The 25,738-nt window shown below is 36.4% G+C and overlaps 1 protein-coding gene across 1 annotated transcript in view; it reads right to left on the reverse strand.

Annotated features, from left to right (window-relative positions):
• Positions 1-22,321, reverse strand: part of LOC140148138 (uncharacterized) — a 45,596-nt gene extending 23,275 nt beyond the window's left edge. Inside the window, exon 1 of the mRNA XM_072169996.1 lies at positions 22,015-22,321. Coding sequence (XP_072026097.1) covers positions 22,015-22,084 — 70 coding nt within the window. The 5' untranslated portion in view covers positions 22,085-22,321. The remainder of the gene's footprint in view (positions 1-22,014) is intronic.
• Between the last annotated feature and the right edge of the window lie 3,417 nt (positions 22,322-25,738).

Here is a 25,738-nt window from a genome sequence, read left to right on the forward strand (position 1 = left end):
AATAAGTGACCACAATACAGTCATGTGTAAGGGCAGTCATGTGTAAAGTGGTACCATTGTTCTCACGTATCCCAAATGTGTGCTTGTGTGGGTCTGAAGTCTATAAAGGAGGATTTAGATGTCGATGCAATCATCTTTACCACCCACCTGACTTTAGGCGCTTCATTTAAATAAATTGGCTGCTTTTGCTGATCGATTACACATCAGAATGTATTAAGGCTGCCATGTCCACATATCTATATTACTCTATAATGGTAATCGCTATACGTATACATGTAAGTATAGGTATAGGCCTATAAAGGTTGTTTTTAACAAATTTCCAATTAATTTTATGTTAAGAAGGAGATTGGTATAGAAATAGTGGCGTATCCAAAGAGGGGAGGGGGTTGGGGAGTGGTAGATTCACCCCTGTGAGAAGTCTTGCGAGGGGAGGAGGGAGGAAGAGGGGATATGGAGAATGAGAGAGTGCTGGAGGTAGGGAGAAAGAGGAAGAAATGAAGAGATATAATAAAGACAAGTAGATAAATAGAAATATCAGGTGGTGGCGGATGCGATATCGCCATTTTTAACGTCCCCATTGGATTAACACGTAATCGTGAAATCTTCACAAACAATTCTAAATTTGTTATGTGGTGTCAAAGCATAATTATCTTACTCTAAAACCGTTGGGGTACGACAAAGTACCCCACTATAAGTATGTTGTTTTTCAATGTATAACTGCTAACCGTCTATTTTGAATGGGGTTGTCAGCCTTGTATTTACGCCAGCCTCGAACGTCACGTGTTGCGTGTCCTATACCGCCTGAGAAATTTAAGGAAAATGATGGGAATGAGAGAGGGAGGGTGAGAGGGGACAAGGAGAGCGAGGGAGTGATTAAGTGTAGGCCTAGGAAAGAATAAGAACAGAGAAGGGAAAAGAAAGGAACGATGAATACATTTAATAATAATTATTAGGCCTAAACTAAACACATAACAGCACTGGGCAGCCATTCGATGATGCCAATGCCTTTATTCGTTACGTAATTAAAACGCCCAGTCAGATGTATTTCACACCTGCCAAACACAGTCACCCAATTTCGAAAACTGGACGTTGAATGTACACTTTCATGAATATTGATTGGCAACATTTATTATGTCAGCGCTCTAATCGGAAACAATAGAACAATAGACCCTGCAGAGCGTTGGTTAGAACCAAAGAGTTTTTAATAGAAATAGAGTCGCAATAGATTATATAATGCTTTGTTCAACACCCGATTCACACATATGTACACGTAACACATTGTGTCCATACGGGTCATATGGGCAGGGTAAATACCGTGCTGGGGTGGATATGCTGTATTACAGCATACGTATGGGCACGGTGTACCCCGTTGTCAAAATAATTTGTAACATAATTAATTAATAACCCTAACCCTAAACCTAACCCTAAACCCTAACCCTAACCCCCCTAACCCTAAACCCTAACCCTAAACCCTAATCTTAACCCTAACCCTAAACCCTAACTCTAACCCTAAGCCCGAACCCTAACCCTAAACCCTTATCCTAACCCTAACCCTAAACCCTAACCCTAAACCCTAACCCTAACCCTAAATACTAATCCTAACCCTAAACCCTAACCCTAATCCCTAACCCTAACTCTACCTTTTACTTTTTACCCCATAATTTCCCTCATTCTTCAAGCCCTGCCCTCTTTCGGGGGCTAATTTATAGTTTAAGTTTGTTGGATATCAATATTTCGCGGTTAGTGCTTCTTTGTAGCCCTGCGGGGCAAACTAGTTGGATGATCCACATTTCGTGGTTAGTGGTTCTTTTTTTCTTCTCAACCCTTCTGTCTGGCCTTAACTGTGTTCCTTTTCAATATATCTGTTTTTATGTGTATTATGAATAAAATTGAAATGATGAAAAAAAACCAATACCTTCAAATTATGTGAGTCTTATGTTGTATTTTAATACGGCAGACTTCTGTGACATTTTGAGATATTTTCTAGTGCTGTATTTTTCTGGTATTAGGAGCAGTGTGTAACCTTGGACATCCAAGATGCAATCTTGAAAGTTAACGATGCCATCTTTGACATTCAAGAATTTGCGGTATATTTAAATCGACGAATCACATCAGGGCCAGAAATTGCAAACAGCAAATCATCTTAAGCGTAGGCCTATGTAATACCATGATATTCATCAGTACTCCTCTTCTTTTTTTCTTGCAAATTTATGAAGTACATTAATATGTTCATCACCTCATGTCCTGAACTTATAAAATATCCCTACATACAAAGTGCATTTTAGTAAATCATTTTGGCCTTATATATTTTTTGTTTACTGTATCTTAGTAACTCAGATGTATGTTTCATTACAAAACATGATTTATTCTATTCAAGTAGAGAATGAATAGAATACTATAAATCTTTTGTTATACTATCTATAGAAAATGTACTCAGCCATGCATGCTAAATAACACTGAATAAATTAAATAAGCTCTTCCACAGTGGATGCATAGCCAATTTAATATTATGTAGCTTCTATAATGTGTTGTTAGGAAAAGAGATTTCAAAAGGTTATAGGTCATCATAGGTCAGCTTATAGGTCACTTGGTTCAGGTGAAATTAAGGCATCCATTTTGAAATACACGTGATAGTCTGTGATATCATAATGAGGCATCAATTTTGATATTTTGTCTGGTTTGTCTTTCACTGGATATAATAATGAAAATGAAAATGTGGTGGATATATTAACATACCTTGGGATGTAAATGGTGAGTACAATTTAGATTGCCTGGTTGAAATGGATTGAATAAACAAAGGTAAAATAGTTACCAAAATCACAAAAGTGAAGCTTACGAAAAACTACCTAATATGGTGGTGACAAGGTGACAAGAAATACAATTTTTTTAACATTGCTGTAGTATGGTTGTGATAACCTGTTACCTATGGCTTAATTAAGTTTCAGTGAAATAATGTTACTAGTTCTAGTTAAAAATACAAAATATAGCTCAACATTGAAAATAGAAGCATTTTAACCAGTTTGTGTTTTTTTATAGGTGTGGAGCACCAAGTTCATGAAGTCATAAAAGAAATCAGGAACCACTTATTCCCATTTTACATATCAGCAACACATATCCAAAATTTTAAAGAAATCCGTTGATAGTAAGCTTTCCAATATGAAGTGAATTTAAAACATCAGTGATGTACCTCCTTTTGGCTTCTACCTTTAAAAGTATGTAAGCTACATTGATATCGATGCCACCAATAGAACGATAAGATTTGCCCCTTCATTTTGCATACCACTTTGTTCAATTTTTTTCTCATTTCTTCACAAAATGCAAAAAAAAAACCCGCAAACAAATGCAATGGGTGTAGTACCTCCTTAAGGCGAGCGGAGGGGACCATGACCTAGCGGTGTTTGCGATGAATATAAAACTGACAAAATAAGAGGAAGGATAGAAACACTCCAAAACAGTCAAAAACTGAACACGTATCAAATTCTTAAACATCAATATTCAGTGGCTAAACATAATCCATCTATACACTAAAATGTTTAATACATTCCTGCCTTCATTTTGTAAACGTATTTTAAAAAACAGTGTGCTAATCCCTGTTCATGTAGTGGGTTACAAAAGCATTGTATTGTATTAGCCCCCACTAACAATGAGATGACATTCCTGAGCCTCGTTGACTTGGAGATGATTTGAAATGACCGCCACTTCAGATTGTCAATATTGTTTGTTATTTTCTGCCAACAATGTGGAAAAAGAGACACGTGTAGCAGCCGACATAAGGTACCTTTCGCTGTAGAGGTAACCGGAACGGTGGGGGTAAATGGAACGCTGAGTATACAATTTCCTCAATCAAGAACAAATTTGGGCAACATCATACCGAGTGTTCCATTTACCCCAACGCCATAAGTTTCGCTTTTGTTTCATACCCCAAACTTGGGTTTACTCGGTATTGGAGTGGAAGAAAATCTCAAAGGTTGTCACTGACCATGAAGTGGTGCTACGGTTCAGTGAACACTACTAATTTAAGGGTATTGATTCCTAAATATTTGAATATTGTGCTGAGAGTTGTCATACAATATTAGCAATATGTTTGTTATTTGCAATAACATAAATGTTTTAAACAAAAAAATAGCAGATTATTTTAATGATGAAATTATGCAAATTAATATGATAATTAGGTAATTAATTAGTTTGGTGTTCCATTTACCCCACAACAGATCCACTTGAGGTAAATGGAACACGGTTAACTGACTTTAGATATATACATGTATATATAACATGTTAATATTTTTTTGCTAATTGGTTTAAATATTATGAAATTATATACTACAAAATAACTAATTCATAGTAGATTAGGCCCCAATTGATTTTTATTGTAATCTGAAACCCATTTTTGTCTGTTATGTACCAAGAGAAAGTGTATTTTTACGTGGTATTTAACCAAGTTTATAAAAAACATGAAAACAAAATTACTGTCGTTACTCTTTTGTTTAGGCACAAAATATATGTTAAATAAAATATTCTGATGTTTTTTCAAATAGCTATGAATGTAGACTCCTTGCAAGAAATGCCACTTATTCCAATTACCCACCCCACTGTTCCATTGGGCTGTTCCATTTAAAATCCACACTACCCCTGCGGAAGATTTTGGAAATATCTGCAATAGGGGGAGTATGAATTTCAAAGGAAATAAATACATTAGGCAGCTCCATTTGAATTCCATACACCCTCTGAGAAAGATTCAACCTGAATCTTCCCCTGAGGGAGAGAGTTTCAAAATGGAGCTGCTAATGTGCTCATTCCATTTGAATTTCATACTCCCCCTGTGGCAGATATTTCCAAAATCTTCCACAGGGGTAGTGTGGATTTTAAATGCAATAGCCCATTTACCCAATTTGTTAATCTTTTAACAAGTTACAAAAACATAGTATCTACTTATTGAAACAAAAGAAATCATAATATGTGACGTGTCATGTCAAAAGGAGACACTTTTGGGCAGGTTACCAATTTTGAGGTTTTTACATATCCTAAATAAAGAGATATTTTGCTCCACAACGCCGTTTTCCCCAATGAAATCGGACATTCCTAAGCGAAGATATTGAGTTCGTAAGTTATGGTATTATAAAATTAGAAATTGAGATATCGGCCTTTAAAAATATTATTGACAATGTTGAGAGTAGGAATTACCTTGAAAAATGTCTCAAAAAGTACTAGATGCCAGTTATATTCCGGTCTAAAACTCTCAGACAATATTTTAAATATTAATAACATCACAAATTTGCAACAAACCCAAATTGTGAAAAAATCACCCCAGGCAGATTTTTGGCTGTTTCTCCATTTACGATCCTGCCCAAAAGTGTCTCCTTTTGACATGACACGTCACATATATGGATACCCCTTCCGACCACAGAAAGTGATTTATTGCTTAAGCGTTCCATTTACCCCAATTTACCCTAACGGGTCACATATTTCCAAGTCCAATTTGGGATATGAAAAAATATTTGCGAATAGTGTATGTATTCGCCGTAGAAGTGATGATGTAACAGGATTAACTACCATAGCAATAGGTTAAAATAATGTTTGAATATATCGCCCTACACTACAAGCAGGTTGCACTCATCACCTGTGTATGTCTGCAATCATAGATTGAATAAAATACCGCTCTTTTCAAAGATTGGCCTACTAATCACTGTGGATACTAATGCGGCCCATACACGTTCAATCTTATTGTCAATACCAAAGACCCTAGATACAAGAATGGATACAAAATCTACCATTGAACACGCACAATGGTAGATTTTGTATCCACTCTTGCATCTAGGGTCCCCAATATCGATCAATATTTTGATCGTGTATGGGCCGCATTAGGGTCTTTTTATCTCAAACGTATTAAATTCACAATTTTGGTGCAATTTGTATTGTCATGCCCCCTCCAGAGTTAAGGGCTCGGATAGCGAAGTTTTCGCGTATTTTTGTGGAACCTGAGAGCACATCAGACAGGTCCCACAAAAATATTGTGCAAACTTTGCTATCCGATTCCTTAATATAGCCAAAGTCCAATAGAAATATGTACATGCATAACCTTTGGCCCATGATTTCATCCAATACTGAGGTTATTCATTTCTCAAACAAATTAGTTTCCTCTTTCGTTTGCCAAGAGGAGTAATTTGGGACGAGTTGCGATTGATTCGGTGCATTTTGAAAATTCGGCCTCTGTGCATGAGATATTTGACCTAGTTACCCTGTTAACATGAACTAAGCACCCTGGTAAATATGGCAATGGACCTTTTTTTTTCCATTTCTTGCCATGAGAGGAACAATTTGAGCATAGGGGCATAGAAAAAGATGGAACCAATTCTAGTTTTATCATTTCATGTGTAAGGATGCCAAAAAGCATTGGTTCCACTAATGTAGTAAGACAAATGCTATAACTCAAATATCATTACACAGCGTCATGTACTATCAACTGAAACAGCCCAGATGCTTAACGGAAGCTGGTAAAACATTCGTCGTTGCCAATGCTTTCTGTGAAAAAGTCACAAAATTGGCATAATGACTTGCATGGGAATACTTTCGATTGTGGTTTTTTTTTTCACCAGATTCTAGGGCGGTTCCTTATGGTACCCCATTGAAAGATTTCACTCAACCATGGTTGCATATTGTGTATGCACAAATGTCTGGTTGTATATCAGAAGTTCATCGCAACCTGCCCAAGTATCCATACAGAGTCGAATGTTAAGTCAAAAGTACATGTAACTTCTGATTAGTTTCCAGAATCAGTTCTAATAGGGATGAATCGTCATTGTTAATAAATATATTGCTTTAAATTGTTTTGTTTTAATAATGTGTTTAAACATGATTGAAACAAAATCATTGCTATTATGTTTAGTCAAACTGTTCATCACCATGATCACAAGAAACGATGTTTCAACTTTAAAAAAGCACTGTTTCCAGTGCAAAAGAAAAATCAGTAGACAATATTCTCATCTGTAAGTACAAAGTTCTTTAAGTTTATAATACCACTAATATGCTTGGGCGATGCATGAAAATACGACGAAGAACTATTTGTTTGCAGGCCATCTGAAAAGGCTGCTTTAAGGTGGTACTACACCCCCTGATAAATTTTGTGACTAATTTTGCATTTTTCTCAAAAAATAACCACACTGGTAACAAAGTTATGTATATTATAGGGCAAGAAATCCAATTACTTCACTGAAATTTCAGTGATTCAAGACAAGTGGTTCATATGTTAAGAAATGAGGTACATTCTAGCGGTACCTCTTTTCTTATCATAAATAACGTGCCGCTTGTCTTGAGTCACTGAAATTCCAGTGTAGTAACTGGATTCCTTGCCCCTATAATATTCATAACCTTTGTTACCAGTGTGTTAATATTTTTTTTGTTTTATGCAAAAATAGTCACAAATTTATCAAGGGGTGTAGTACCACCTTAAAATTACTAAAATTACCAAGTTATAAAGCATTTTAGGTGTTGATGGTTTGAAATGGTATGTTGTCTCTCATTATGTGCATTGTTGAAATATTAGGCCTACTAAAATTCATCCGCACGGCATCGGTTTTTACTTTAGTAAATCATTTCGCCCTAGCTAATTGTAACTTTCATGCAGCTTCGAGGGCGCAGTCCGGTTCGCGTATTTATTTTCTACAACTATAATAGACCGCAATACACTAACCCTAACCCTAAACCCTTACTATAACCCTAACGATAAAGGTTAGGAGTATTGCCGCCAAAAGCAGAAAAAATAAGCGTTTCATCTGGTATTGGTGACGTTTAACTGAGCGAGTTCTGATAATAGGAGAAAATTCCGCACAAAATTGGCAATTTTTCTTAGAAAACTGTATAGGCAATTAGTGGTATTTAACCTTAACACGATTATTTATGTGGACTCAAAGAACAAACGTTGCCTGCATAACATGAGGTCTACTGTTTTATTGAACTTAACATTGGAATGAGACAAGTTGGACTCGAGTTACAGAGTCAAAGATATGTTTTCAAAAAGTCGTCTTAGACGAAAGAAATTTGAACAAATCGAAGCGTAGCACGAAAATCACAAAAATGAACTTTGCTGACAGGAGGACTCGAACCAACGACCTCGGTATTACTAGTCACCGCGCTCTACCACTGAGCTATGACAGCATCTAGTGGCGAGGATCGAGTTTTAGACCTATGCAGTGTTCGACTGTGACATGCCGCAAACTTGAGGGCGATCGCCCGTTTTTTAAACGGTGATTCAATTACTTCACGGCAATTTATATTTTTACGTAAGAAATATAGTAAGGGTTACTAAGGGTCACTTATATATATATATATATATATATATAACATTTCTGGAAAACAGTAAGCTTTGTGTACAAAGATTGCTTTGTTTGTTATCACCTGGGGTCCTTTGAATGTGAAACTGTCCATGGTTGCGTAATTTTTACTCTTAAAAGCTTCATTACAAGTGTTCAATTATGGAAAACCAAAACAGCTTAATAAATAACAAAAAGTCATCAAAATGAATCACTTTAAGACATATTACATGTGTGCAGATTTGTACAACTTTGTACTTTGTTTCATACTTTGAAGTCCGCCTCTGGTGTAGAAGTTATTAATCGGATTAACTACGGTAAAACAATTTTTAAATATATCGCATTTCACTAGTACGTTCACGCGGTACCTCTGCATTGAGCCATATCATGCTCAGTGTTCACTCGCACCTGTAAGATTAGTATCTTTGAAAAGAGCGGCATTGTATCCAATCCATGATTGCAGACATACACAGGTGATGAGTGTAACCTGCTTGTAGTGCAGCGGACATATTCAAAAATTATTTTACCCTATTCGTCGTCGAAGTGATGTAATAATCGGATTAACTACCATAGCAATAAGGCAAAACAATTTTTGAATATATCGCACTTCACTAGTACGTTCATGCGGTACCTCTGCATATCAAGCTGATCACTCGCACCTGTAAGATTAGTATATTTGAAAGGGGCGGTATTGTATTCAATCTATGATTGCAGACATACACAGGTGATGAGTACAACCTGCTTGTAGTGCAGCGCGATACATTCAAAAATTGTTTTACCCTATTGCTATGGTACCGTAGTTAATCCGATTATTACGTAACTTCGACAGTGAATGCGTCTTTACTTTTGAATGTTGCGCCCGAGTCATGTTAGGATATTACGAGGGTTCAGAACCAGAAAGCCGTAACCAGCCCTCACAAAATGAGCATAAAGTTGGCTCCAGGTGGTGTATGACGTGCAGTCCCTAAATTCAGTAAATTTTCATCGTCAACCGTGTAATTGAATGGGATTATTTTGAAATTTTAAAACGCTTGAAATATCACAAACAAATAGGCCTATGTTGATAAATAATATAAATACAAGCTAAAACCGTTGGGGTTCGATAATGAACCCCACAAAATTAACCGAGTATATGGAAAATGCCATACGGCCGGGCGGTTCCACGAGTTGCCGGCTCGATCATGTCATCCGCCGCCTGGTTGGCTCCTTGCTTTGGTCTTCAAAAATCAATATTTCCGTCACAATGTCTTTTGTTTTCCATTGAATTTTGTCATGATTAATGGACTGTATCTTCTATAATGCCCTGACGACTTTATACTCATTTTGTGGGAGCAGGTGATTGTGAATTGAGGCTTTCTGGCTCTCAACTCTGTATTTTGTGCATTTGAATGAGTAACCGTGGACTACTTTGTTCAAATGAGTGTTGTTGTTTTTTTAATGTAACATTAGCATTGTTAGTAGTTTTTGGTCTTTTCAAACAGTGTTTCCAACAGGGAAGGAGAATGCCCCTTTTCTTTTTTTCAAATGTGAGATTCTGAGGGATAAAGCCACTAGAGCACCAAAAAATGTCTTGGAAGTGATCCATGTTCTCTAATAAACTTATTTATATGTATAAGGTTTTCCCAAAGTATTTTAAAATCTAAACAATAGTATTGATCAAATCCAGAAAAGAAAACATTTTGAAAGCTTATGGTATGACCTTTCTAACACTCACAGTCATAACAATTTTGAATGTCCATGGATGGATTCCTCACCAAAAAAATACGAATTTTTACGAAGACAATCTTTTTATGTAAGTCAGCACTTTTTAAAAACAAAATACAAAACCCTTTGTCACTCTGAACTAACAAGATGACAATACATAAATCAGCATTTTTTTTTTTTTTTTTTTTTTTGACATCTGTGACAACAAATATGTAAGTATATTAGAAAAAGAATGGGAATAATAAATGAGTTTGAACCCATCCAGTGGAGCCACTTTTGATACAGTGAAGACCAGCACAATAAATTAGCCAAGGAAACGGTTGTACTAAAACGTGAAACAGAGTTCAACCATGCTCTGTGATTTCAACACAATAAGAAAAGAAAATTGGTAGCAATGCACTAAGGTAGCACGTATTTCACCTCATTGTAAAACACAAAACTCTAATATTTGACGAAGAATGAAAAGAAGAAACCAAGGCCACAGATCATGCATGATTTAATTTGGGGCTGTGAAATGCAAATAATATCTGACCTGGGTTGTGCTTTTTATGAAATCTCGCAAGCTATTCATATTACTTAAAGACATTGGTACATGCACCTTTGAAATAAATTGAACGTAATTATTATGGCTCATTTAATAGAATCAAAATCGACTTAAGGGTAGACGAGGTATTGTTGGTCGAAGCAACCTAAAAATCGATTTTCATTATGTAGATCAATATATCATTTAAAATTAACACCTTGATGTTTTGCAAAAGTTCATTCTACAAATCGTATACTTTGCAAACTTGCTTAATTTATTGTTGTTAATGAGTTATGTACGTTTTGTATAACAAGTGTTGTTGTTTCAGCCCTCTTTACAACGTAACTCAAGAACCGCAGCACCTATAAAAGTATATTTGTGATATTTTAATTCTTCTACACGCTCACTATGAATTGAGCAATGCACTTTTTGCCCAAGCTCACTACCATTCGTAAGATGCTGTGAACTACCAAATCACAACAGTTTAAAATAATTAATAACCTTAATATGAATAGGTTCCTAAAACATTAGCCTGAAGTCTCCAAGATAGCCTGTACATTAATCATGTTCATATCGATAAAATAATCAGTGGGCCGCTCCTCACAAAACAAGAAACAAGTCACATTTTTTTTATATACTAGAGTACCTGTTGCTATGACGGCACTGTAGCTGTACATGAGAGCACCACCAGCATCAGATAGTGATGCTGTTTGACCCCCAATGACCCCATATGACCTGTGACCCTAGATGACCTTGGCTTGATCACCTTTGACCTTTGATGACCTCAGTTTTATTTTTATACATCCGTTTGAAATTTAGAAATCATTTTCAGCTATGAATGCTGGGAAGACATTGCAGTCCTCGCAGGGAGTGGTGAAATCTTCCTGTTCCTGTCATATTGAGAATTTGTTATACCATGTTTAAGCCCTCGTATCAAGGATTCCACCCACCAAGTCTGTGCCCGATCGGACAAAGTTTGAAATTTGACCCCCTCCGTAATGACCTTTGACCTCGGTTGACCTCAATGGTATTTTGTGCATATATTCCCCTCGTAGCAAGGATTCCACCCACCAAGTTTGAGCCTGATCGGACAAAGTTTGAAATTTAACCCCTCCATAATGACCTTTGACCTTGGTTGACCTCAATTTCATTTGGGGCATTTTTCCCCTTGCATCAAGGATTCCACCCACCAAGTTTGAGCCCAATCGGACAAAGTTTGAAATTTGGCCCCTCCGTAATGACCTTTGACCTCGGTTGACCTCGATTTTATTTTGGGCATATATTCCCCTGGTATCAAGGATTCCACCCACCAAGTTTGAGCCCGATCAGACAAAGTTTGAAATTTGACCCCTCCGTAATGACCTTTGACCTTGGTTGACCTCAATTTTATTTCGGGCATATATTCCCCTCGTATCAAGGATTCCACCCACCAAATTTGAGCCCGATTGGACAAAGTTTGAAATTTGACCCCTCCGTAATGACCTTTGACCTCGGTTGACCTCGATTTTATTTCGGGCATATATTCCCCTGGTATCAAGGATTCCACCCACCAAGTTTGAGCCCGATCAGACAAAGTTTGAAATTTGACCCCTCCGTAATGACATTTGACCTTGGTTGACCTCAATTTTATTTCGGGCATATATTCGCCTCGTATCAAGGATTCCACCCACCAAGTTTGGGCCCGATCGGACAAAGTTTGAAATTTTGACCTTTGACCTTGACCTCCGATGACCTTTAAAACTACCCCATAAACGTGGAATGCCCGAGACCTATCTATATCCGAAATGTCGGAACGATGCGTCGAAGCGCGGCGAAACGCATAGCCGGACAGACGGACAGACAGAGCTCACGATTTTATTAGTATAGATATTTGCAGTTGTCTTCGATATAGTATAGAAAATAGCAGAAAATAAGCCATAAAATAACAAATAAATGCATCTGTACAGCGTGCCCCAATACATAGTATTGCTCATAACCCCTAAATCTCTTCATTAGAAAAACTTGAAATCCAAAATTTCCCAACACACCCCTATAATCATAATCTTGACAATTATTTCTGCTGTACATGTCTACAATGTGTCCCAATAAAAATTACCGGATGCTTTAAATTTGTTAAACTCCAAAAGTACATACTGAAATCAGACAAGGTAAAATCGCATCTAAATCACGTGTATTACTATCTTTCCTAACATATCAGGATAAAGTTAGTCCGATTCGGTTGGTTAATGAAACGGTTAATTATATCACCACAATGACAATAGGGCTATAATTCATTCCAAGTAGGCTCTATTTTAGGCCCTATTTAAAATCGGTTTTATTGAGCAAATTAGTTTACACTTTCCAAATAAGAAACGGAAAACCATTTTAATTGAACAGTCTCTGGTTGCATACTAACTGCAAATTCGCACTACGGATGTCCTGTTTATACAGTACTTTTTCTTAATGAGGGGAGGGGTCGATAGGTTCAACACCGAGAAATTGGACAATAGATATGCTTGGCAACAGGATAAAGCAGTTGGACAAATTAATTGTTCCGAAGAGCATTTGAGCATTTGGTAGATTTGATACGCTTAAGGGTAGACTAGGTATTGTTGGTCGAAGCAGCCACAAAATCGATTTTCATTATCTAAATCAATATATTATTGAAAAATAACACTTTGATGTTTTGCAAAAGTTCATGCTACAAATCATATACTTTGAAAACTTGCTTGATTTATTGTTGTTAATGAGTTATGTACGTTTTACAAAAGTGTTGTTGCAGCCCTCTTTACAACATAACTCAAGAACCACAGAACCTCCTACACACTCGCTATGAAATAATCAATGTATTTTTTGCCAAAGCGCACTACTATTCGCAAGATGCTGTGAACTACCAAAACGCAACAGTTTAAAATAGTTGCTAACCTAAAGAGGCAGTTTATTGAGAATACCAATTTTATTTTATGTTAAAATTCTGGGGAAAAGTCAGAATTCTGGGGGAAAAGTCGACAACTTCCCAGCAAACACAAAACGTTTTCGACATCATTCTCAAAAGGTTAGAAAAGATTGCCAGAAAATGTTTAAATGTCGGGTTATATAAAGGACATATAAAGGGTAGTAAACGTTTTCATAACATTTAAAAAACATTTCTTGATAACCTACTGCAAATAGTCTAACATAATGTTATTTAAGTGTTGACAAAATATTTGGCAAAAAATGTTTGCAAAAATATATTTCACAATAACATTTTGAAAACATTTTTAAATTATTGTTGTAGTGTGTTTTCATACAAAACGTTTTAAAACGTTTCCATGACCTTTATATAGCCCGCCCTTTAATGTTATTAACACCTCAAGGTAACAAATATTGGTAGACATGGGTATTGAAGTTGAACTCAACCATTTGTCAAACCTCTTGCTTACTTTTTCTGGTGTTCTTGCTTCACTGGCCATTTGCAATATTGACCAACAGGTTTTGTGGTGTTTGTGCTTTCATTGATCATTTATAAAAATTGACCAACAAGTTTTTTTTGTGTTTATGCTTCATTGCCCATTTGCAAAATTGACCAATAAGTTTTTTGGTGTTTGTGCTACACACTGGTCATCTGCAAAATTGACCACCATCTGTAAAATTTACCAACAAGTTTTGCGGTGTTTGTGCTTCATTAGCCATCTTCAAAATTGACCAACAAGTTTTATGAATTGCAGATTCATACGTAGTGGTAATAACAATGATCAGGTTGGTCTCTAGCCGTTTCCAAGAAAATATCAGAGCTAACAACTTCGGCTGATGACGAGGAAGTTCCTCGAAAGCGATCCCGGTAAGCGAAATAAACAAGTAGTGTTGAAGTTTAAATTAATAATTTTCAAGTTTTATGGTGTTTGTGCTTCATTGGCCATCTTCAAAATTGACCAACAATTTTTTTTTGGTGTTTGTGCTTCATTTGTCATCTGCAAAATTGACCAATAAGTCTTTTGACGCTTGTGCTTCACTGGCCATCTGCAAAATTGACCAACAAGTTTTTTGGTGTTTGTGCTTCACTGGCCATCTTCAAAACAGACCAATATTGTTTTGGTGTCTGTGCTTTATTGACCATCTTCAAAATTGACCAATAATGTTTTTGGTGTTTGTGCTTCATTGGCAATCTTCAAAACAGACCAATATTTTTTTGGTGTCTGTGCTTTATTGACCATCTTCAAAATTGACCAATAAAGTTTTTGGTGTTTGTGCTTTTATTTTGGCCATCTCCAAAATTTGCCAACAATTTTTTTTGGTGTTAATTTGTGCTTCATTTGTCATCTGCAAAATTGACCAATAAGTCTTTTGGCGCTTGTGCTTCACTGGCCATCTGCAAAATTGACCAACAAGTTTTTTGGTGTTTGTGCTTCACTGGCCATCTTCAAAACAGACCAATGATTTTTTTGGTGTCTGTGCTTTATTGGCCATCTTTAAAATTGACCAATAAAGTTGTTGGTGTTTGTGCTTTTATTTTGATTATTATTATCTCCAAAATTTGCCAACAAGTTTTTTGGCGTTTGTGCTTCACTGGCCATCTGCAAAACAGACCAATGAATTTTGTGGTGTATGTGCTTCTTTGCCCATCGTTAAAATTGACCAATAAAGTTTTTGGTGTTTGTGCTTCATTTGCCATCTGTAAAATTGACCAACAAGTTTTTTTGGTTTTGGTGCTTCATTGGCCATCTGCAAAATTGACCAATCAGTTTTTTGGCGTTTGTGCTTCACCGGCCATCGGTAAAATTGAGCAACAAGTTTTGTGCTGTTTGTGCTTCATTGGCCATCTGCAAAATTGACCAATAAGGTTTTTGGTGTTTGTGCTTCATTGGCCATCTGCAAAATTGACCAATACGTTTTTTGGTGTTTGTGCTACACACTAGCCATCTGCAAAATTGACCGGCATCTGCGAAATTGACCAGCAAGTTTTTTATTGTTTGTGCTTCATTGGCCATCTGACCAAAATCGTGCTTCATTGGCCATCTGACCAAAATTGACCAACAAGTTTTGCGGTGTTTGTGCTTTATTGGCCATTTGCAAAATTGACCAATAAGTTTTTTGGTTTTGGTTCTTCACTGGCCATCTGCAAAATTGACCGGAATCCTCGAAATTGACCAACAAGATTTTTTGGTACTTATGCTTCATTGGCCATCTGACCAAAATTGACCAACAAGTTTTCTGGTGTTTGTGCTTCATTGGCCATTTGCAAAATTGACCTACAAGTTTTTGGTGTTTGTGTTTAATTGACCATCTGCAAAATTGACCTACAAGTTTGTTGGTGTTTGTGCTTCACTGGCCATCTGGACAAATTGTGCTTCATTGTCCATTTGACCAAAATTGTACAAGAAGTTTTCTGGTGTTTGTGCTTCATTGACCATCTGCAAAATTGACCTACAAGTTTTTTGGTGTTTGTGCTTCACTGGCCATCTGCAAAATTGACCAACAAGTTTTTTTGGTGTTTTGTGGAATAAATCTTAGTATCAGTACTTCCGGTCACTATGAATGTGAATGACAACTCAGAATAACAATCATTTTCTAGTGATATCCACATACTGACTGTGTGACGCACTCGCATTGCAGACAAACGGACACAATCAAGGGTTGTCATTGGCCAATACAAAGTACAAAAGTACGTTTGCACTGTGTAATAGATCAAATGATACCGCCCTCAACAGTTAGTGTGATTTAAAGAGACGGTTTATAGGTATTTGTGATTCATAAGTATGCATTGTATGAGAAAACTACATTGATACCATTGTATCCTTTTTTTCTGGTAATAAAAGAAAAGAATCAGAAATTTTTTGAGATACTTGAAAAGCCTTTGAGATACGTGTTTAAAAACATGTTGATCTCATTTTTTGATCTCAAATCTCATCAATCTCATTGATCTCAAAAACTTACTTTCCCAAAATCTCAAAAAAACTCAAAATACAAAATATCACTTTTTTGTTGGATGGTGCACGGTGGCCGAGCGGAACGGGCTAGGACTCATAATCGGAAGGTTGCGGGTTCGAGCCCCGGCGACGCCAACGGTGTTGTGCCCTTGAGTAAGGCACTTTATCTCGATTACTCCTCTCCACCCAGGTGTGAAATGGGGAGCTGTTATGAATCCTGTCCATTGAGTGCCGCCCAAAGGTATGAGCATGCCTTGGGCATTGTATGGCAGCTGACATATTCTAATGACGGCGGAATAAATGTAAAGCGCTTTGGTACATGTGAAAGGCGCTGTATAAATACCAACATTTATTTTATGGTAAGACGTCGTCGGGTTATGATCAATTATTGTACATGTAGACTCATAATAAAAGTCACATAAGTTCCAGCACCTTCTCGAATAAGCAATTTGACGGATCAGATTTAAAGTCAATAGCCAAATATCCTATTCTTTGCAGACATTGCTAAACGTGACAAAACATTACCTATAGTGAAATAGCAAAGTTGTTGTATGCATTGTACGATTTTAATGACATTGAATGACCATAAAAATTATTATGTGAGGTCATCAAATATCATGTGCCATGCACAATGTGGAATAAAATCGATCAATGTTCAAACGTTCACCTTAAAAAAAACACCTTACATCATTGTGGAATGTATGATTTTTTGCAACGTTGCTCAAAATTTGACCTTGCATTGTGGAAAATGATTTTTTTCTTGCAGATAATACATTCAAATGTCATTCTTAGAGTGTAACCGTCCCGGATAACCGTATTGGGGTCATAGAATCGTGCCCTGAGGACGAGTATGTATTATATTTATCCATTGAAAAGGCAAGATCAGACCATGGAAGTACTGGCAACAGTGGCGTAACTAGGGTTGGTAGCGCCCGGGGCAAGAAACAAAATTGGCGCCCCTACCCCCACCCAAGAATATCATAGACGCGGGCAGTGGCGTAGATAGGACCTAAGGATACATAATGCCCCCCCCCCCTCCATTCTTGAAACAATTACGCGCGGAGCGCTCGAAATTTTTGACAAATAAGACCAATACACTACTTAATTTTGGTTACTAGAATTTTGCATAAATTTTGACTTTCATCGCTAAGGGGCGCAGAATCGATGCTGAATTGGTCAATTTGGCGCCCCCTAAGGGTAGCGCCCGGGGCATGTTGCCCCCTCTGCCACCCCCCCGTAGTTACGCCACTGATTGGCAAAAACAGTAGCAATCAGCCCCGGCAATCAGCACATGCAGGTAAATTATTTAACGATACAATGGTGCATTCCAGTTGAAACACATACATCCCCTATGGAAGACATGACAAGGGGTGGGGTAGATTTCAAATATAGCCACCCATTCAGGTAACCAATCCTGTGTAGAAGGTTAAGGCCACGTCTTCCATATGGATTTCAAATTGAATAACCCAAATGTCTATTCAGAATTATTTGACTTTAAACTATACGTAAGCAATTTTACGCACACAAAAAAAAATCATATCAGGCCATTGTAAGGGTCGGTCGGACTATTTTTGTTCCTTGCAAAACACGTCGCTATTAAGGGTAGACGACGTATTGTTGGTTAAAGCAGCTAAAAAAACGATTTTCATTGTCTAAATCAATATATTATTGACAAATAACACTTTGATGTTTTGCAAAAGTTCATTCTACAAATGATATACTTTGAAAACTTGCTTGATTTATTGTTGTTAATGAGTTATCTACGTTTTACAAAAGTGTTGTTGTTTGAGCTTTCTTTACAACATACTAGTAACTCAAGAACCACAGGACCTACAAAAGTATATCTGTGATACTTGAATTCTTCTACACACTCGCTATGAAATGATCAATGCAATTTTTGCCAAAGCGCATTACTATTCGCAAGATGTTGTGAACTACCACATCACAACAGTTTAAAATAGTTGCTAACCGTAAAACGATGATTTATACGGTTTGTCAGCCTCGTTGTTGGTATATCAGACTTATGCAGTTCGAATTACAAACAAGAAAACCATTTTACGAATTTATTGCCAAAAGTATAAAAAAAATAATTAATAGCGACTCTAGATTTTCCAATTTTTGGGCCGGTCAAAAAAAGGGAGATATTTTTTCCTGATCAAATTATTATTATAATGGAATTGACAAGCAAACTTCGAGGCCCCAACAACTTGAACAAATGAAGCGCTAAACCTTGATGTTAGGTTAGTCAAACCAAACATTTAAGAGCAATGCAGTCTTCTTTCCAGTTTGATTATTATTTTTAGATAAAGTGTGATTTTGCAAATTGCACTATGTTCCTATGTCCCCAAGGGGTTACCCTCCCCCTATAATCCCACAAAGTATTGACAATAGTTAGCTAAGTAATTCTGTGCATACTTACATGACGTAAGAATCGAGTAAAATACAAAAAGTTGGTACTGATTTGGTACTTTTTTTAATATGTATAACAATTGGTCTCGCACGAGCAGTTTGATAGAATTATTGGTTACGCTTCAATAGCATGAATTTAAATTGGTCCGGATGTAACCTCAAGGCATTGAAAATGGGCGTGGAATAATTAGCCTTTTAGGAGGTTTTTAAATATAATAGAGGTTTTTCCGACCCTGACCATGCTGATAATTTACTATACGTATTTTGATAATCTATAGACTGCACCTTTCACTATGGCCAGATCGTTTCCCAACAATAACAGAATCAAACAACGATAAAGAATGCAATAATTGTGGTCGACCGTGGTTCTTTTTGGAAACTTTTAACTACTTGTAACTGTAGCAACAATCTATTCTGAATTCCAGTGTATGATCTCCGTGTGCAGATAAACTAATGACTATTATGGTTATTTTATTTGTTTCTCCACGCTAAACAGAATCAATACATGAATATTTCGCACTCAATGTACACGTAGTCACATAAAAATAATAAAAACCCCGCCTTTCATGAATTTTTACCCCAAGTGGTTTTGCAGTCAAACCCTTGTATCTTAGAAACGTTTGCTTTTTATTATCTAAATCAATATAATTGAAAATAACACTTTGATGTTTTGCAAAAGTTCATTCTACAAATCATATACTTTAAAAACTTGCTTGATTTATTGTTGTTAATGAGTTATGTACGTTTTACAAAAGTTTTGTTGTTTCAGCGTTCTTTACAACATAACTTAAAAAACTGCAGGACCTACAAAATCGGAGTATATCTGTGATATTTGAATTCTTCTACACACTGTATGATCTCCGTGTGCAGATAAACTAATGGCTATAATTCTCCTTAACGTCAACAAAACTGTTTGGTAAAATTTGATGCGTTGTCATTTTGGTAAGAAACTGTGTGTTGCCACTGCATGAAAAGTGATTTAAAAAATACCTGTATATAATACCGGATCTGTGTCCCTACTACGTTTTCGTTGGTTGAAACAAGATACCATAGAGCAACGTGAAGCGCCTTGAATTAAACGAAATATTCGGACAATTTCCCGATAACCCATGCATAATTGCCACTTTCTATAAATTCATTCTTCAAAATTACATATGCAAAAATGCATACGCGTATCTTTCAATTGTAATTCTTTTTTTCCCTATCATGACCCATCATATCTCCTTACGGAGCTGTTTATTTAAACAAGCAATTAATAAGCTGATCACGCAAACATGCAAAAAAGGGTGTGTTTAATCATTTTATATTTAGTATGATAATAATCATATATCAACATTGCAACTTAAAAAAAGCTTAGCAAGACTTTAAACCAATCAGTAAAATTACACAATAAGAGGAGTTTTGCCTGAGCCACAGACTTAGTCCATTTGTAGCGTTACTTCACACAGCCACATATGCACCTGCTAGGAACACAACCAAACCGTGAAAGTGTAACACAAAGGGCGGGCCACGCTTGTAGTTCAGGTGTAAGCACTCCCAGTGGGTAAATTCTTTTCGTAGCATCAAGGCATTATTTCACTTGTCTTCTCAGTGTTGATTTTCACCCCTGTTTGCCAATATCTTTACACCTCACAAAACAGCTCAGTATTGTTTGTTGGTTATTTTGTCTAACTACAATAATATATAAAATATGGTGTAAATTCACAGGAATAGACATGTGCAATATACCGTAAGCGTTATTTTCATACCGCATATTATTATAAACAAAGGATATTTATTTGAGTTGTAGCATTAATACAAAATGGTAGCTAGCTCTACGTAGACTAAATATACAAAATGGTAGCTCTACCAAAAAGTAGATACAACATTAGAGCATATTTTATTTGTTTCTCAACGCTAAACAGAATCAATACTTGAATATTTCGCACTCAATGTACACGTAGTCACGTAATAATAATAAAAAACCCGCCTTACATGATTTTTTACCCCCAAGTGGTTTATCCATTTACAACTTGCAGTCAAACCCTTGTATCCTAGAAACATTTGCTTAAATGAGATCTGTCATGGGTAACACACAGTCTAAGCTTATTTACTACGTACGTTTTAGAGTAACAAATAACTACTATTCCACTTGTGCCAATATTTTATATTTGCCTGTGACTTGCAACGCTGTAATTATTGTTTCAATACTTGCATCCTAGCCATAGCATTCAACATAAAAAGTCTTCCGTTTTGAAATATTTTCTTGAGACTCTGTACCAATACTAGGCTTGTTTGTACTCATTTCAATTCAAAATAAGGTTATGCAAATTAACAATTCCAAAATTTTTGGATTGAAGAAAAATTAAAACTAATAATAATATAAGTCAGTATACATGAACATTTTAAGGTTTAAAATAGCAACGTGTCACTGGTACCTTGAACTAATGACCAATATACAATGTATATACCTTTAATTTTGTTAACATTGGATTTTTAGCACCATTGATTTGAAGGTTATGTCAATCACAGAAAACAGAGGAAAATGCTTCTTCATGTACAGAGTTAGAAACGAACTAAAAACATGACCATAAACCGTGTCAAATATATATTGTCACGTTCTTTCTTCTTGTACGGTTCGATAGAAAGATTTTGTTCCCGAGTTGGCTTCATTTCAATTATTAATAGTAGTCTGGATATTAACAATATCTTATATCTTATTATTTTCCCATATATTGCTGCTCATATCAAGCCAGTGGAGTGAGAATGGTCACGTTTGAAGGTGTGCAGTAGACATAAATTGCCTTTTTTTATCCGTCCAAAGATTCAAGTGTGATTTGCGCGACGTTTGAAAATGAATAAAGAAAGAAAGAAAGAAAGAAAGAAAGAAAGAAAGAAAGAAAGAAAGAAAGAAAGAAAGAAAGAAAGAAAGAAAGAAAGAAAGAAAGAAAGAAAGAAAGAAAGAAAGAAAGAAAGAAAATAATTATAAGTTATAAGTTATACTACCAATTCCAGACACACCCACCCACCCATGCACCTACCAACCCAGGCAAATCCACATTTAAAGTATAAAGCACAAACAGCAATATTGTACCAATATCTTATCAAAATACACAAAATCTAAAGAAATACCATTTTGAGTAGCAAAAATGAAGCCTTCACTGTGATTGCTTCGTAATATTTTACTTAAATAATATACTTTACTTACCTGTGTTTTGTGCAGATGCATACTGCTGATGCAGCAGAAACACCAGGGCTCCAATCAACAAAATCTTCATGTTGGAATTATGCGACTTCGCCGGTTTTTAAACGGCGAACTTCGCTTTGTTTTTTGCTCCAGGCAAATTATTCCGCGACTTTGCTTATTCACTCTTTTGCAAACTTCGCTTACCACTCGAAGGATCTATCCAGAATGTTATCCAATTCCACTAAAAGTGGTAGTTCAAGAGAACCAAACAGATAGTAGTCTCACCCCTTCTTGGGTGGACGCATAGAGTGAATCGGTCCGTGAACTTGGCTTCTTTTCATAATTTTGTGTCTTTCTTCATGGCTTCACCGCACGTCGTGGGAGGGAAGAATACAATAGAGGCGCGGTGAACCGTGCAAAAATGGCTTCGTGGACAGCCAGCCATTGAAGAATTACCAGGGTCGTCGTCGGAAAATTAAATGTGGATCTAGGATTTGGAAAATTGGCTGTTAGTGCCTTGCAAAACGCTGATTTTGTTACTTTGGTCGATTTAGCATTTCTTCCGCTCCTTCTTGATCCGCGGTTTTGTAATTAAAGGTTAATGGCAGGACGTTAATGTCATGCGCGAAAAAGTTTGTTACAAAAAGAACACATCGAGGGTTGAGAACCAGAAAGCCTTTAATAACTCACAATGAATTTCATTGTCAGTTAAGGCTTTCTGGTTCTCAACTCCACGACATGTATCTTTGAACGTAAATTATTGACACTAAATTAAATGTAGGAAGAGAGCAAAATTAAACTTATACACTACTTGAAGACGGCGGTTGACCCAGTGAAAGCGCTCCGATGAGTGTACCAAATTTGAGTCGCGTAGAAGTCGCGTATGAATATGCATCATTATAAATTTAACTGTGTTTTGAAAATCATAGCTAGCAAATATCTATAGCATGTATAGGCTAGGCTTCAGAATAAAACCGGCAGCCGATTATAAACAAAGTTTACATGACTCATATTTCAGTAGAAAAATAAAATAAATAAAATGTAGACATTTATATAGTGCTTTATGCCGTAAACAGCCTCTAAGCGCTTTACATTTATTCCGCCGTCATTAGAATATGTCGGAACCACGTTTGCAGCCTACAAGTGGCGCAGGGTCCATCAGTACAACGACTGCGACTACCCCTAACAGCTTCCCATTGCACCTGGGTGGGGTGAGGCAAGCGAGGCAAAGCGCCTTGCCCAAGGGCGCAACAGCGGTGGTGGGACGGGGAATCGAACCCACGCACGTCGAGCAAGCTCTCAGATTATGAGTCCAAGGCGTAACCACTGAGCCACCGTGCCCTCACAGCAAACAACACAGTGGCTTTTATGTCATCCCGTTTAAGCATTTACGGCCAAAGACATATGAAAAAATCTTAGTTGGTCCATCTAGCACATCATGCTACATACCACCAATGAAAAATATTTCTTTTTCTTCTGGTAATTTTTTTTTACACTTAAGGTTAACAACTATTTTAATCTGTTACGATTTGGTAGTTCACAGCATCTTGCGAATGTTAGTGAGCTTTGGCAAAAATTGCATTGATCATTTCATAGCGAGTGTGTAGAAGAATTCAAATATCACAAATATACTTTTGTAGGTAATGTGGTTCTTGAGTTATGTTGTAAAGAGCGCTGAAACAACAGCACTTTTGTCAAACGTACTTAACTCATTGACAACAATAAATCAAATAAGATTTCAAAGTATCAGATTTGCAAAGCATCAAAGTGGTTTTTTTTTTTCAATAATATATTGATTTAGATATTGAAAATGATTTTTTTGGCTGCTTCGACCAACAATATCTAGTCTACCCTTAATACTGTATTTGTAAAATTATTGAGATTGTTGATTTTTCTTTTGACAAAACATTTACAAAATTGTCTAATTATTATATTATTATTATTATTCTGATATTTAATTGTTGTTATAACAATTCTTTCATTAATCATGTTTATGGTAATGTATAATGGCCTTTGTAAAGTATGCACTACAATCAACGAATACCAATGGCCAACTTTTGTAAAACGAAATCTGTTGATCAATTTGATTATGAATGTACCTTCTTTCGACCCAAGGACTGCAGTTCTTCACCAGGGGCGTAGGGGGGGACACAAATTTCGGGGGGGGGGGGTAAATACGACAAAATGTCCCGGTTTGCGTCATTTAGACCGGTATTATCGGGAGATATATACATAGTACCAGTTGGTATTTAGAGCGACTCACATGAAAAGTTTTCCTAAAATATTCCAAAGTCTAAACATTTTTGACAAATCTTTAAAAAATTAAAAATTATCTGATAAATCCCAGAAATGAGGAATGAGGGGGCGAGAACCAAAACATTTTTTCGGGTTAACCTTTACCTTGACTATCACAATAAACAATTTACGATAACAAATATCTAAACAATTGCTTGGTCATGTGTGAAACCAAATTTATGCAGTGTCAGCGTAAATATTTCTTCTTTTATATTTTTCCTATGATATTATCAGAATCTATAGAACCTAAATTCTTGCTGTTCAATTAAAAGCAAAAAGAACATTGCATTAGGAAAAGACGAAGGATTTTCAACAATTCACGAATACCAATACCAATGTTGAGATGTGGTATAGATATGATAATGTGAAATTGTGTGGCAAAGCACTGGGTCTTTTCTCATCATCCTTTATATATTTTGTTGGACCAAAAACAAGCTGAAATTATGCACAAGCTTTTCCTGTTACCTTTACCTTAAAAGTTAGTAAGTAAGGACATCAAACGTGTCATCAAACTTCGTACACATAACGTGCATACCAAATTATTACGAAATGTAAAGTCTCTTAGTTTGAATAAGTTGAACTTTTGTCCCCGAGATTTTCTTCCTTTTCAATTAGTTCCCATTCATCGCCATTACACAGACTATTAATGAACCATGCCTAAAATTATAGCAATAATTTCAACACCTAAATGTTCAGAGTCAACAACCACTACTAAAGATCCACGGCTATTGCCATGATATGCCCTGTGCTCAAAGTCACACACATTCTGACTCTAAATTCAGTGCTCTAAACGAGAATCCACACGACGGGGATCAAACTGAATGATAAGCGCCGAAGGCCATGGGTACGAATCCATCCAACAGCAATTTTTTGTGTGTGATTATACTAATCTTAGCTGCTATGTTCGCCTTCGTCAAATTTCTCACAAGTACAGGGTGTCTGAAAATGTAACATAAAAACTGGGATTTTGTTTCTTACATTTTGCAACTAATTTCTTACCAAATGTATATTACTATACAGAAGAGTGGCATCGCTTTGTGAGAATTCGACAGACAGTAACAAAATATGCCATTTAATAGCAACAAAATGGTCTAAATTTATTGGTCCAAACTCCATACTTTAAGAGCACAAGTTTGCCAACCAATACAATTTTAGAAGAGCATTTCCCCACAGAACAGGTGAATACGGTACGGGTGGCTGGTCATGCAAGCTCATGCACAAAGGTCAATTCTGGTTATTCTGCTGAAGGTTGCTGCATATGCCTGTAACTTATCGACGAATCTTTTACAGAGCTGCTCTACTGCTGCAATGTTGACTTGACTCCATAAAGTGGCGATCAATGTGTTCTTCAAGAGTAAACTGTCTTAACAGTACGACGGCAACTTCGTGACCTCTTTTGTTCGACAGAAAATTTATACGGGTTGGTGAACACGAGTTACGTAACACAATG

The sequence above is a fragment of the Amphiura filiformis genome, chromosome 3 (assembly GCF_039555335.1).
Source record: "Amphiura filiformis chromosome 3, Afil_fr2py, whole genome shotgun sequence".
In the NCBI taxonomy this organism is placed as follows: domain Eukaryota; kingdom Metazoa; phylum Echinodermata; class Ophiuroidea; order Amphilepidida; family Amphiuridae; genus Amphiura; species Amphiura filiformis.